General features: G+C 38.6%; 1 protein-coding gene across 6 annotated transcripts in view; it reads right to left on the bottom strand.

Annotated features, from left to right (window-relative positions):
- Positions 1-7,019: 7,019 nt before the first annotated feature.
- The window catches only part of EDA2R (ectodysplasin A2 receptor), a 31,633-nt gene continuing 23,619 nt past the window's right edge, over positions 7,020-15,033 (bottom strand). For 5 of the 6 annotated variants that reach the window (XM_079123716.1, XM_079123717.1, XM_079123715.1 and 2 more), the window contains exons 3-7: positions 14,244-14,422; positions 13,648-13,733; positions 12,777-12,941; positions 9,602-9,994; positions 7,020-7,477 (exon numbers count right to left, since the gene is read on the bottom strand). In XM_079123716.1, coding sequence (XP_078979842.1) covers positions 9,612-9,994; positions 12,777-12,941; positions 13,648-13,733; positions 14,244-14,422 — 813 coding nt within the window. In that variant the 3' untranslated portion in view covers positions 7,020-7,477; positions 9,602-9,611. The remainder of the gene's footprint in view (positions 7,478-9,601; positions 9,995-12,776; positions 12,942-13,647; positions 13,734-14,243; positions 14,423-15,033) is intronic. The other variant, XM_079123720.1, reaches the window with a different exon arrangement.

The following is a 15,033-nucleotide window of genomic DNA, read 5'->3' as shown; positions in this document are numbered from 1 at the left end:
ATACGTCCTGAAATCAGGTATTGTGAGGCTTCCATTTTATTCATTTTGTTCAAGATTACTTTAGATGTTTTGGGTCCTTTGTACTTCCCTGAGCATTTTAGGATTGTTTTTCCTTGTTCTGGCAATGGTTATTGGATATAACCTCAAATGCACAGGAAAACAAGCAAAACTGAACAAAGGGGATTACATGAAACTAAAAAAGATTCTGCACAGCAAATAAAACAATCAATAAAGGGAAAACACAACCTACAGAACGGGAGAAAATATTTGCCAACTTCTCATCTGGAAAAGGGCTAATATATAAGGAATTCAAAGGAATTTAGGAAACATAACAAAAAACAAGTAATTCATTTTTTTGAAAAACATGGACAAATGATCTGAACAGACACATTTAAAAAGAAGAAATACAAATAGCCAAGAAATATATGAAAAAAATTTTTCATAACATTAGTCCTTAGAGAAGTACATATCAAAACTACAATGAGTATCATCTCATTCTTGTTAGAATGGTTATAAAATAAAACAAAAAAAATGCTGGTGAGGATGTGGAGACAAAGAAACTTTTATACACTGCTGGTGGGAATGTGAATTAGTACTGTTATGGAGAATGGTGTGGAGATTCTTCAAAAACTAAAAGTAGATCTACCATATGATCCTGCTATCCTAATTCTGGGTATTCATACAAAGAAAATGAAATCAGCATACCAAAGAGATAACTGTACAACCATGTTTATTGTAGCACTTTCCACAATAGCTGAACTATGGAATCAAACTATCTGTCCATCAAAGGGTGAGTGGACAAAGATATGTGGTATATATACACAATGGAATATTATTCAGTCATAAAGAACAATAAAATTCTATCACTTGTAAAAAAAATGTATGGAATTGGAGGTTATTATGTGAAGTGGAACAGTGGAATAAGCCAGAAACAACCCTAGTACCATCTATTCTCTCTCATATATGGAAATTTAAAAAGTCCATCTGAATCTAGAATAGTGATTACTAAAGGTTAAGAAGGAGGGATAGATAAAGGGAGGCTGGATTTGATTAGTGACCTCAGTATGCATGTATTGAATAATCAATCTAAACTCCATAAAAAATTAATAGTTGTTAATCAAAATTTAAAAAAATAAATTCACACACATTAAATTCTCTGGAAATTGTGTAAAGAAGGGCACACCACAAATGGGGAAGCATCTATTCAAGAAAATTACTAAATATTGGTAAAAACTGTGAAAGGCTAGGATATGTGAGTCAGAATACATTGTCTTTCCCTTCCCTTCCTCAGCAAGAAGAAAATAACTTTAGGTAATTGAAACCTCTTGGTTATACAAGAGGCTATGGTATCATGCATGTATGCATTTACAGATTTGACTGTACTAATTAAGGTATAAGTTCTAATTCGGTATCATTTCTTCATGTCAATTCACCTTTGATTTTTTTCTTCTGTTATTGTGAAATACATTACGTATCTATTTAAGTTCAATAAGTCAAATATATATGTGTGTGTATAGTTTTGTAAAACTGCACTTTAAATCAATTATAGGAAGAAATACACAATTATATCATCTTTTATACTTATATATGTTACCTTTATTGGTGCTTTTTTGGAGTCTGCAGTCACTCACTTTCAGACTGCTGAACTTCCTTTAGTATTTCTGTTAGTATTTGATTTGCTCAGCTTTTAGAGGAAGAGGAGGAGGAGGAGGAAGAGGAGGAGGCAGAGAAAGGAAGAGGGAGAAGAAGATATTTATGGAATCAGAACCCTGCCAATAAAGATGTATGTTAAGTAATTAAAGTGGTAAACCAACAAGTCTACCCTAAAAACCAACAAGTCTACCCTAAAATCAGTTATCATATAACATTTTTGAGCACGGTTTTATTGAGGTATATTTTATATATTATAAAATTTGTCCATTTCAAGCATAGAAGTCAACAATTTTTATTAACTTTACTGAGTAATGCAGTCATCACCATAACTCAATTTTAGAACATTTTCATCTGCTAAATAAGATCCCTCGTGCCCATTAACATTTAATCCCTTTTCTCACACCCACCCAGTCCCAGGCAACCAGTAATTTATCTTCTGTTGCTATCAGCTTGCATTTTAATATTTTATATAAGTGGAACCATACCATATGTGATCTCTTATATATAGATTATTTTATTTAGCATGCTTTGTGGTTCAAACTACAGTATACCATGTGCCAGGAGTTCAATTGCTGAATAACATTCTTTATATGTTTATACTGAAATTTATCTATTAATCTATTGATGGACATTTGGATTTTTTCTATTTTTTAAATATCATAAATGATGTTTCTGTGAATATTCATGTACAGATATTGCATGTGCATAATTTTAATTATTTTTCTTATATACCTAGGAGTGGAATTATTGAATCATATGGTAACTCTAGCTTTTAGAGAAATTGCCAGACTATTTTCAAAAGTGTCTGTACCATTGTATAATTCTACCAACAATGTATGAGGATTCTCATTTCCCCACATCCTTATCAACATGCTTTGTTGTCAGGATCAGAGAATATTAAACATGAGAGGAAACTTGGTTTTTCTTATTCTTAGATAAAATTATAATAGAGCACAGCATTCAAAATTAAATTATGTTCCTTTACTGGTCCCTTTTATCCAATGAGATTGTAAACACAAATACACACCCTGAAATGGCAAAGTGATGTTCTTAAGAAGTAATCCTTCGGGTGGTCTATATAGAATAAGCTTGTGATTTTTTTAATAGTATGATCAAAATAAAAGCATACACAAATATGCAAAATCTCTTAGAGTTTTTGAAGACCTCAGACGATAGGTACGCAGTCCTCTTAGGGCTATGAAAAACTGCTTGAGAACTGTTGGTTTAAACTACAAGTGTTTCTAGTAGATTTGCAGCCTAGACACGAATCTAAATGTCATAAACAATCAGAAAAATAAAAGAGAGTTGGACTGTAATCCAAATCTCTTAGGTGACAAATCAGTGAATCCCACCACTCTTGGTGCTATATCCAGTGATCAGAAAGGCATTTCTTCTCTGTAGTCATTGTGCAGACATATCAGCCAAATGAGTAAGCCTGGTTTGCTAAAAGCAGAGGAATAAACAAGATATTTGGATGTATTTATTTTTATTGGCTAATATGAAATGATTGCAGAGTATCATAAACCAAACACAACCCTGCTAGTATCCACACATGCATATGGCTCAAGATCTAACAAAATCTCTATAAATAACTCATTTATGAGGGAAAAGGTAATTAAATGAAACTACATTCAATATATAACACCAAAGAACTTGGTAGTGAGGTGGAGGGGTATGAGGGGAACAGAAGATTTGATGATCTCAGTGTGGCATGGTTGCATGTTGGAGAGAGTAGTGCTGTAGTATTTGGCACCCTTACCACATCTGGATTTGAGAATCCTGGAGGAAAATGTACCTCTCACAGACTACTTCTGGTCAAAATCCAAGTCAACCAAAACCCCCAACTCTTCACCAGCAAACATTTCCCTCTCCCTTACAAATAAAGAATAATGTTCTTTGATAGTTTAAATATGGACAACACAACTATTGTCTAGGATCAGGGATATATTGAAAATTTTTCTATCTCATGCAATTTTGGCTTCCACTGACCAATAACCCTCAAGTGGAAAATACACATACAAGCATAGTGCTCAAAGATGCTTCCACTTTAAAAGCAATGAAGAGGAAAACTTTAAACGGACTTTCTTGGACCAAACACTCACATGTAATATTGGCTGTGGTCAAATAGCAATTATAAAGGATAAAAAAAATCATCCTTTATTTCATGTCTATACAATATACCTTAAAAAACAGAGCAAAACAAAACTTTATTGCCCCATTCCAGTTGCTTACTCCAATTGTTAAATTTCAGAATATTGGAACCAAGGTGATTCTAGGTATAGTCAAACAATGTTCAGACTATGAGCAAGAACAGTGAAGTAGGGTGACTGTGTCATTTTATATTATTGTTAATATTGTGTTATAATTTCTATCTTTCCCACAGAGTGGCAGTGTTGGGCTTGAACCACCAGTCATACCTGGGACCTGTTTAGGCTGAATCACCCTCTGTTTGGGTACTAGTTCTTCCCCTACCAGAAGGTGTAGATATGACTAATTAAAGCCAGTGAGATAAGAATAAACTGTCCCAGAAAAAGAGAACAGAGAACCTAAAGGCCAAGGTCTAAACCTTGGTTCACACATATTTGTTAATACCTGGGTGAGGCCAGGCTGCTTGGTGCAGACTTGAAATTCAATTGCTTCTAATCCTCCATCCAGTACAATGGGACCTCTTTGCTTTTACCCAGGTGCTTTTAGCACCCTGATCAATGGACTGCCAAGGGGCCCTTAATCAATGTTTGTGGATGAACTGTTCTCAAAGATGCATTTAATAAAATCACAGGAATAGAAGTACTGCTGTAGAGAACACTCCTTGTCAGGGCTAGGACCTGGTGATGAAGTGCACATTCTGCCTAAAGGTACTTAATTAACTACCAAGTACTTGTGGAATAGGAACTAGCTGTATGAGTTTCTGAAAGATTCTCAGATAATGAATAATAATGCAGCCTCTAAGGAGCGTGCTTCTGTCTGGTCATATGTAGGTGGGAGTTAAAGAAAAAAGATATTTAAAAAAAAGTATCAAAGGGGAAAGAGTGCTGGAAGAGCTGGGATATGACATGTCAATACAAAGAGGGAGGTGGGTCACTTTCCCCTCCTCACTCAGCCTATATGAATAGGACAGTGTCTTTGGGGAATGGCTGGGAGGTAGTTTGGGGAACACAGGCACCAGAGAGAAAGCCACCTTGGCTCAGAAATGTTATGTAAGGTTCTAAGCAGGCAAACTCCAGCCCTGCTCCCGGCTGGGGGTAGAGAGATATAGCACCTCAAATATAGGCTGAGGCCCAGGAGATTAAAAAATAAGAGGTAAATTGTGTGTGCTTCCCTATGCTACAAACTCAGGACCATTGCTCTTCAAACATGTAGCAGACCGAGAAAATGCCAGGAATCTAAGGGGACATAGATAAAGGCAGAAAACCCTTGTAGGTCATCAGGGGGTGAAAGTTATAGGGAGAGAAAAGTTAAAAGCTCCTCCATCCTGTCCCAGTTGGATTAAGATACAAGTGAAATCATGTGCTATTTTTCAGTAGAAGATTCTATTACTGCCTTAGTAACACTTAACAGATTATGGGCCCAAATGCTTTACTTAGGTAGTGGAGTTGGGCTGCCTTAATCAATCTCCTGAAGCTTACTCCAATCTTTTAAATTCTTTAGGCAGCATTTAGTGAACCAAAATAACATGATGTCATTCAATAACACTGTCTGTCCCTTTGCCATAGCCAAGAGTAGTTTCTGCTCTAACTGCCCTTCCCAGACCTCCACTCTCAGTCATAGGATCCACACTTGGGTCTTGGGGTAGATTTGTAAGGGCAAAATCTTCCTCAAAAATAAATTATTCTGGGTAAGGCACTATTGGGCCTCAGTTTTCTCATCTTTAAAATATTCATGATGTATTAATGAACCTTTTTAAACAGTAAAGCACTTAAGTGTTATTATTGATAGGTTTGGTCAAATATATACAATCTATTTGTGGAAGGCTAATCTGACTCCAGCTTTTATCCCCTTCCATACCTCAGGGGCAAGAGAAGACAGACAGGAAGAGTCCTGTCTAGCCTTATAACCTTTCTCACTTTCTGACCTTTTGGAAGATGGTGCTCAATGGAAAGTCTTAGCTTCTTACTGGGATCAGACCAAGCAGAAAATGTACTAGGCTGGTTGTAGCAGATAGGGGGAACTGACAGGAAGTGGGGCAGTCAGTCTTAGTATGGTGGGTGATAACATTACTTCATTCTCATACTAGTATAAGGAACTAATTTTCCTCTCTACCTATTTTCCTTCCAAAAAGAGTTGTTTTCTGGAAGAGATGTGAAAAAAAATCTTTCTATCAAAAAACACTGTCTTCTAGAAAATAAATATTTCAAGATATTGAAGAGGGTCTGAAAGCATTCTAGTCTTTATAGTCATACCTATGTCACTGAGTAACTTAAGGCAAGTCACTTTCCATCTCTGAGCCTGTTTCCTCATTAGCAAATTGGGGATAAAAAACACTGCCTTACCCACCTCAGAATCTGTGTAAAGATCTAATGAGATGATTACTGTAAAAGCACATTGAAAAATGTTAAGTGCAGCAGTCATTAATGTAGTGGATTTCAACATTCTTAACCCAGGATAACTGTGCTTTATCTTTAGTCTTGACTTTTCTAATTAAGTTACCTCAAACATCCTGGACTGTAAACATTGCTCCTGAACAAAAGAGACAATTTCTCCACTGATTTGAGCACTTGTTCCTTCCAAACCTGACCCACTATGAAGGAATGGGCATCAGTCCAGGTGACCCATTATGGACATAACCCATGATAGTCACACCTGAGTCCTGAGGGTTTTATCTGCATTGTTCCATTAGAAAGCATGGAGAAAGCAGTTGTATTTCATGCTGAGAAGCATGTGAAACCGGTGTTGAAGAAATTGACTGGATTTTCTCTAAACCAAGAAAGCACCAAATGGTCCTTGAGCTGCCCTAGGGTCAAGCCCCATTAAGAAACCTAGCTCCTCACTGCTCCATCCCAGACCTCAGGAATTTCACTCTCAACTCCAAGACCAAAGCTCTGAGCTCTGACTTAGCCCTGAGAATCTAGAAACCATGCCCCATAAAGGGACAAAAAAGGCAAGAGAAGAAGAGAAATTAAAATGAAAGTAATTTTAAGAAAGACCATTTTAGAAATCAAAATGCACTGACTTGAATCTCCACTGAAGAAGTGTAGAGACCTACTTTTGTGGAGGAAGACGGTGACAAACATGCTGGCTCCAGAGACATCACGGGTACAGAAGTTTAGGACATGAGTTTGGGAATCATGGCACCAGGCCTCCCACAAGATATATATATATGTGTGTGTGTGTGTGTGTGTGTGTGTGTGTGTGTGTGTGTGTGTGTGTGTGTGTGTTGGGGAGGGAGGCAGTGCTGAGGATCTAAAAGGGAAAGGGTTTCATTTTCTCCCTAAAGTGCTAGGTAGATGACAATAAAGTTCTCAAAGGTCCTTCCTTCATGCCCATGTGACCAAAAAAACTCAGGCAGGAAAACCCTACCACATACATTGTCATGATCCCTCCCCTCTTCTCTACAATCCCATTGAGCTAGGAACATGTCCAGTAGTTCCATGGCTGGGGATTCTGACTCTTCAGGCTCGAACACAGAGTCAAGAAATGCTGCAGGTCAGTTCTGGGAAAATGGTAGACAATCAATTCTCTGGTAGTATGGGATAGGATACACTCCATTTGTAAAGTGCTGGCTGTTGTGGATACCACATCCCAGGCCTCTGCTGCTGTTGTGGTATAGGAACAAAGCAGGAGAATCCAAGAATGACTGGGCAAGGCTGTCAGGAGCATGAGCGACCTAGGAAAATAGCAAAGCAAGTTAGAAACCTGTGGAGCACTCACTAGCTCCCTCCTCTCCTAACCCCCCTCACCCAAATCATGGGTTATACCAGTGAACTAAGATACAATCACACAAATATATCACTAATCTAATTCTATCCTTTCTAAACTGGTAAGACCATTCTTCATGAAACTGAGTTTAGTTCTAATCCCCACATACATAAGAGGAAAATAAAGTGGTACTTTCCAGGGCTTCTGCAGGGATAACAATGCAGAGGAAGGAGATGAGGTCTGTGTGGCCCATGGAACAAAGCCAGGACCCATATGGGAGTATTGCAGTGAAACAGAAAGTTTTTTTTCTTTATATTTGATTCAATTATATTGTAGTTGTACTACACATTTGGTGGTAGTGAGCTTTCTGACACTGAAGGTAAGGAAATTACACATACATTTGGCAGGGGAATAGGTTGAATATCTCAAATCCAAAAATCCAAAATCTTTAATACTTCAAAATTCAATACTTTTTGAGCATCTACATGACACCACAAGTGGAAAATTTCACTCCTGATTTCAAATGACAGATCATAGTCAAAATGCAGGAACACTAAAAAATATTATACAAAATAACCTCCAGGCTATGCATATAAGGCATATATGAAACATAAATAAATTTTGGTTTAGACTTAATTCCCATTCCCAAGATAACTCATTATATATGTATGAATATTCTAAATTTAAAAAAAATCCAAATTCTGAAACACTTCCAGTGCAAGGTATTCTGGACAAAAGATACACAACCTGTATTATATAAAAAAAATACTTAAGCATTGATTGAATGCCTCAGAGGTAAAACTAAACTGGATGATATTAAAGGTATCAAGGCTGGCAGTTTTGATACCAGTCAAGGCTTTTAAATATTCATTATTCACGTTTTTAGGTAGGATATAGGGAAAAGGAAGTCATGACAAACTTGGCAATATATTAACTGAAGAAATATGGAAATTAGTGGAGAAAAGTAGTTGATTAGTTGAAAATTAGAAATCTGCCCACCCTCCTGCCCATGAGAAAGTAACATTGGCTCAAGATTAATTGCAATAGTGGAGTAGGATAAGCTCTAGAATGGAGCCCCCAACCTGGTCTCAAGTTTAATTAGTTCTGCCACTGGATTCCTCTTATGACTTTGAGAAAATTTCTTCTCCTCTCTTTGTCTCTGTTCTTGCCTCTCTAAAATAAGGCTACTATAGCCTCACCTGCTTACCACAAAGGCTTGGTGTTATGATTACCAGATAAATTCAGTGGATATGGAAGGGATATAAATTGTGACTGGGGGCAGTGACAGAAATAAAAACTAACATGGCTGAAACACCTCTAATGCATTAGACACTGTAAAGGGTACTTGAATATGATTTTATTTTCCTTTTTTGATGGGGGCAGTACTGGGGACTAAACTCAGGGGCACTCAACCACTGAGCCATATACCAAGCCCTATTTTATATTTTAATTAGAGACAGGGTCTTACTGAGTTGCTTAGTTCCTCACTTTTGCTGAGGTTGGCTTTGGACTTGCAATCCTCCTGCTTCAGCCTCCCGAGTTGCTGGGATTACAGGCATGTACCACCATGCCCTGCACACATATGATTTTAATCCAACCCTCACAATAACTTACAAGGTAGATAGTACTTTCCACTTTTTATAGATGAAAAATCTAAGACTCAGAGAGGTAAAAGAATTTACACAAAGTTCATATAGCTACTAGGGAATGGAGGTTGGTTTGAAATATAGGACTTCCAGCTGAAAAGGCTTGTATATTTTTTTCTATTGTGCCATGTTTCTTGGGCACATGAGGGAAGATACCTATGACTAGTAGACAGTGGGGAACTGAGAGAGCTTGCATAATGCCAGGTTGGAGACTGGTGTCATGACAACCTGGCCACTTTCCTCACAATTTTAAGCTCACAAGTGTGACATCTGACTGGCTCAAAACATAGTATAACTACTGATGCATCTCCACCCACCAATGTCCCCAGCTTGCTGTTTCTCTACTCCTAGCACTATTAAATGATAATTATGATAGTAGTATAGAAGAAAATTCCTTGAGGGTAGCCCCTAATTTCTGGTCTGTCTGCCCCACCTTTCCAGCTCACCTCAGTAGAGTTAAGGGCTAGGAACTTCAAAGGGCACATTGAGCTCCAGCCTGTCTCCAGAGCTGTCAGTTGTATTCCCACCCAAGGTCTCGGCTCCAGAATAGGAGGCAGAGCTGGAAAACTTTTGCAGGTCCAGCTCTGTGCATTCGATGGGGGTGTGGACCCAGTGGGAGTGGCTCTCCGAAGCGCAGGAGGCCATGGTAAAGGACTCCTGTGTGGGGAAGCCACGAGTCGAGCTGCAGTCGTCATCCAGGATGGGGTTAAGTGGCTGGGTCTCAAAGATGCTCTCACTCACTGGGGACTCAGGACTGGTCTCCTGGCCAGGTGGTACAGGGAAGAGAGATTCCTCCTCCACTGCCTCGTCAGTCTCAAACTGCAACGAACCTCCTGCAACTCGAAGCAGAAAGCCACTGGGTCACCCAAAGGCAGGGTCTCTTCTCAGCCCGGCACGTGGTCCTGAGCACAAGAGTGGGAGGGGATCTGGGAGCCAGTGTTCCCCTTCCCCTCCCTGGGGACCAGAGTACCTTGCACCAGACTGAGGTAACACGTTTGAGAAACATACTTACATTGGAATATCAGATAGAGACTACCTGGTGCTGGATTAGATAAATGAATCAATTGTTTAGAGAATAAGAAATACTTTGTGGAAAACAATTTTTGAGAAACCTTGCCCCATCATGATATTTATCCCTGGGTGTTATGTCCGTGTATGTTATATTAGAGGGCAATAGAGACTCTGAAGACAGAATTATGATGATGGGCTTCAAAATAGGGAAATTATACTGGATTAACCAGAAAAGTCCAAGTATAATTACATGCCTTAAAAGCAGGGAAGAAGGCAGAAGTGACGAAGAGTATAAGAGAGATGTGGAATGAGAAAAACTCAATCCACCATTCCTAGTTTTGAAAATAGAAGAAGTCCATGTGCCAAAGTGATTATGCCTCTAGAAGTTAGGAATGGTCTTCAGCTTATAGCCAGCAAAAAAATGGAACCTCAGTTCTATAAATGCAAATTCAGTCATTTGCCTAAATGATTAAAGAAACTGATTCTCCCCTAGAACCTCCAGAAAGGAACACAGCCCTTCCAATATCTTTCTTTATTGTGAGACCCAGTCAAATCTGTTGAACTATGTAAACTGTGAGATAATAATCTAATAAATGTGCAGTAATTTGTTATGGCAATGACAGAAAAGTAGTACACCTTTCATGTATGACTCTGATTCAACATTAGGAGCTTCTTTAACATGGTTTTCACGTATAAAACTCCAGATTTCTGTATTCTCTTGACAATTTGAAAGGTTTTTACATTACTGAATATACCCACATGGCAATAAAAAGCTGGAACTGAGTAGTGGATTGCCCTTTAGTTAGGGGATATTTCTACAGTCCCTACTCATTTGTCTTGTACCTTATATTGATCTAATTCACACATTGATCTCACCTACATATGTGCGTTAGTGACTCCTGATAAACACCTTCCCTGAATGAGGAAACGTCTAGCCCTCCTTCCCTTCATGGGAACCATGAGGGAAGCAGTCTGCTTTCATATTCCCAAAAGAGTTCTACATTACTATCTTGAGGATAGAAGGGGAACAGAAGAGAGTTACTCATTATGTCTGTCCTGAAGGAGAAGGAGGGAGACAGGTAATTCTCAAATGTTCTGTCATATTCCATATTGCTGAGCCCCGGGGCCCAAATGCTTTATTGCCACTGTTTCATGCTCATGCTCAGGGATTGGGAAACCACTCTTACTTGAGACACTGGCTTCTGAAGTCAGAGAGAGGACTGTTCACCCTGAGCCACAATGCTTAAGAGCTACCAGAGAGAAGAGGAAATTGAAGTTGAGCTTGAAAATGGTATTGAAGAAACAACAGCCTGTTAAATGCTCGATTCATCTCTGCTTAAGCCAGGGGCACAACCAAGCATAAGTGCTGGTTTTCTCAAATTAATATGGCAGGTCTCACAGCAAAATTGACCAAGGAAGCTCTATCTAAAGGAGATTCCAATATACATAGAGTGAGGAAAAAAAAATATAGTATTGCTTTGGGTCCAGTATCCGTAGGCCAAGGAGTCCTGAGCATCCTAGTATCCAGAAAACTTTATCTTCCTCCTTACTAACTTAAAACTATTCACTAGTTCTGAGTTCCTCTTTTGGTATCTCTGCTTAGCTTTCAGTTCCCTTAATGGCACTGAAGCCATACTAAACTGTGGTATTCTCAGGTGAATTTCTTTCTCTTTCTTTCTTTATTTTTTGGTAATAGGGATTGAACCCAGGGGAATTCTACCACTAAACTACTTCTCCAGTCTCTTTTTTTTGAGACTACATTATTTAGAGCCCTGCTAAGTTGTTGACACTGGCCTTGAACTTGTAATCATTTTGCCTCAGGCTCCCAAATTGCTGGGATTACAAGCATGTGCCCACTGCCCAGCTCTTGGCTGAATTTCTAATATCTTGCTTGGTCCCGACCAGTCACCATCCCACCTGCTCCATATTTGCCCAATAAGTAAGTTCCACATTATTGGTTTAAGGGGAAATTTGTGCCGAAAACAGATCACAGTGTTATTAGAATTTAAATATGACATTCTATTTGGGAATTTTACATGGCCAACTCTTATAGGCTGGGATAGTGCTCTTTCGACATCAGCATTGTCTGGAGAAAAAAAAGTTTAAGTCTGACAACTAGGCACTGGGTTTTGTTACTCCATTTTGGGAAATTATTATGCTGATTACAGTTATCATAGACCTTGCCCATATTTAATAGTATAGATAAGCAGAATTGGAGAACTCAAAAATGAACTAATCCAACCGTATCTCACATTTTCAAGATCAGGGAGAAAGAGACCCAAAAAATCTAAATGACTTATCTAATGTTACAACAGTGATTAGATTTTGAATCTAGTCCTCCACATTGTTTTTGCAAGGGGTTCAGTTCCCATTATGCCCTGCTCTGTTTTGAGTGCCTGGAACTTAATAAACAAGGCTTCCTAAACTCTTAGGGTCCTCTTCAGTCATCTTCGAAATAACATACCATCTAACACAGTTTCAAAGGCCACCCCTGGGTATTTCCAGCATGGAAGGGAAATCCCATTAACTCTCAACCCCAGAAAATTCCTCTTTTCTACCAATGAGAATCTTATTTCTGATTCATGTCAAATGTGAAGCAGCCACCCTTACCACGCTGGCAATGTCTGCTGAAGAACTGCTTGCAGTAGAGGAAGAAGAGCCCCAGGAAGGCCAGGGTAAATACCACTAGCAGACTGCTCACCAGTGCAACAAGTGTTGCCTCCTGAGGGGGCACTGTGGGTGCATCTGCCTTCACTAAGCTCAACTGGAAGGCACCTGTGAGACAAAGAAGTGGGGCATGTTAATCAGTGTGGGCAGTCAGTATTCACCCTAACACTGGGCCTGGACTTCTTTGGGCCATTACCCTATCACTAAGGCTTTCCACAATTAGGGATTCTGGTTTTACTTCTTTGTAGAGCAGGCAAATTTTAAAGAACAAAGAAGAACAACTCACATATACTGCAGACATGGTATAAATTAATACAATTAACTGAAGATATAAATATCCTATGGTTTTTACATGCCAGACAAACAGATAAAAATTGATAGTGATACAGGCATAGACTTCCTTTATTTAGCTTTTAATGAGTCCTAAGATCTAGGGATTCCTATATACCTTGAATAATAATAATAATAATTCACAATTAAATATTATAATTTAGTGCTTTTTAACATCTATTATTTCATTAAACCTAGAAAACCATCTCAAAAGGTATGTAGAAAAATGATTTATTATGAGTCATATTTTTTTTTCATATGATGGAAATGACCTTTACTGAGTTTGAATGATTTGTGGAAGTTTACATAGACATTATGTTGCAAAACCAGCATTCAACCTATCTGATTGACTTGCCATGACACTCCTCAGGAAGAAGGATGAGGCAGTACTCATTCCCTCCAAGAATAAAGGAGAAGTCTTTATTACCCTAGTTTTGTTGTCACATAATGGGTTGGGTAAAAGGAGAGAGAAGTAGATACACACACTGAACCTCAGAGGTGGGGGTCTGCTTTGTGCATGGGATGCACTCTTGGTCCTGTAGGCCTCCAATGCGTGTCTTTCGGTAGAACCTGTAGTCAGATCATAAGGAATAGCAGAGAATTGAAATAAGCAATTCACTTAGAATAGTCCTTCCTGGAATCCAGTGCACAGAGCACTTCATGAGTTCTTTCCCTCCATGTTTGTTTCTGATTGAGAGGCCCAGAAACCCTCACTTTTCAACCATCAATCAGACTCTTCAGTTAAAAGGAGAGCTAATGTCACCAGAAGGGGGAGCACTGCTTTGTTACCAATTGCTTCATAATTTAAGTCCACAATGAAATTAACTTTAAACCTTGGCGTGTGCCAAGAGTGCAAACATGATGAAAAACTGTTTACTCATCCAAGACTAAAAATGTGCTGGGCACTTTAAATAGGGATCCTAGGAAGACACTCTTTCTCTTTGTTGGGAACTTAAGTGGAATATGATGTGATAGTTAGAATACTTCAACTAGGTTCTCAGAGAAAAGGATGATAGAAACAGAAGTGCTAAAAAAAGGAGGGAGGGCTCCAAAGAGCTTGGTCCAATACAATGGATTTACCTAGGCAGACAGTCCCCACAGACTGCATTAGAGGTAGCTGTGCAGTTGGCCTTCTGGACACGATTGATAACAGCACAGGTGATGCAAGTCTGACATCTGTGGTGGCCCCAACTGCTTTTGTACCTTCTAGGAGGGCAAGCTGTACAGTATGCATCTCCACCTTCTCCATAACCACAATCCTGCAGACAGATGGGAGTCATCAACATTGCTATACAGGATCATGGAAAAAGGATCAGCTCTGGGACAAGTGAACATGGTATAGAGTAATGTTTTTCAAACTGCTTGTTGCAACCCCATTATCAGGTCATAAAAAATTTACTAAGTTGCATCCATCATTAAAAATTGAAATAGAACAAAATAGAATAATGATATCAAATATTAGAGTACATAGCATGTAGTAAAACTATGTATTTACATCAGTTGGAATAGGCTACTATATTCTTTGGTAAAAAGCAAACCCCAAATATCAGTATATCAGAGGAACCCAAATAGAACAAACTGTATTTCATGTATGCATGATAATGTCAAAATGAAACCCAATATTATGTATAACTAAAATGTACTAATAAAAGCATTTTAAAAAAGAACAAACATTTATTTCCCATTCACACTATTTGCCACCAGGAATTTCCCAAGGGCTCTGCTTTACTCCATGGAGTATCCAGGGTAACTGAGGCTTCATCTTTATGCTGCCATGATTGGAACACCAGGTAAAAGAGAACATTGTGAACTGTGAACTGGCTTTTAAAATTACCCCCCTGCACCACCAAAATGACCTATCTCCCTTTGC

This window comes from Sciurus vulgaris (assembly GCF_902686455.1).
Source record: "Sciurus vulgaris genome assembly, chromosome: X".
Classification (NCBI taxonomy): domain Eukaryota; kingdom Metazoa; phylum Chordata; class Mammalia; order Rodentia; family Sciuridae; genus Sciurus; species Sciurus vulgaris.
This window is presented reverse-complemented; position numbering and strand designations above follow the sequence as displayed.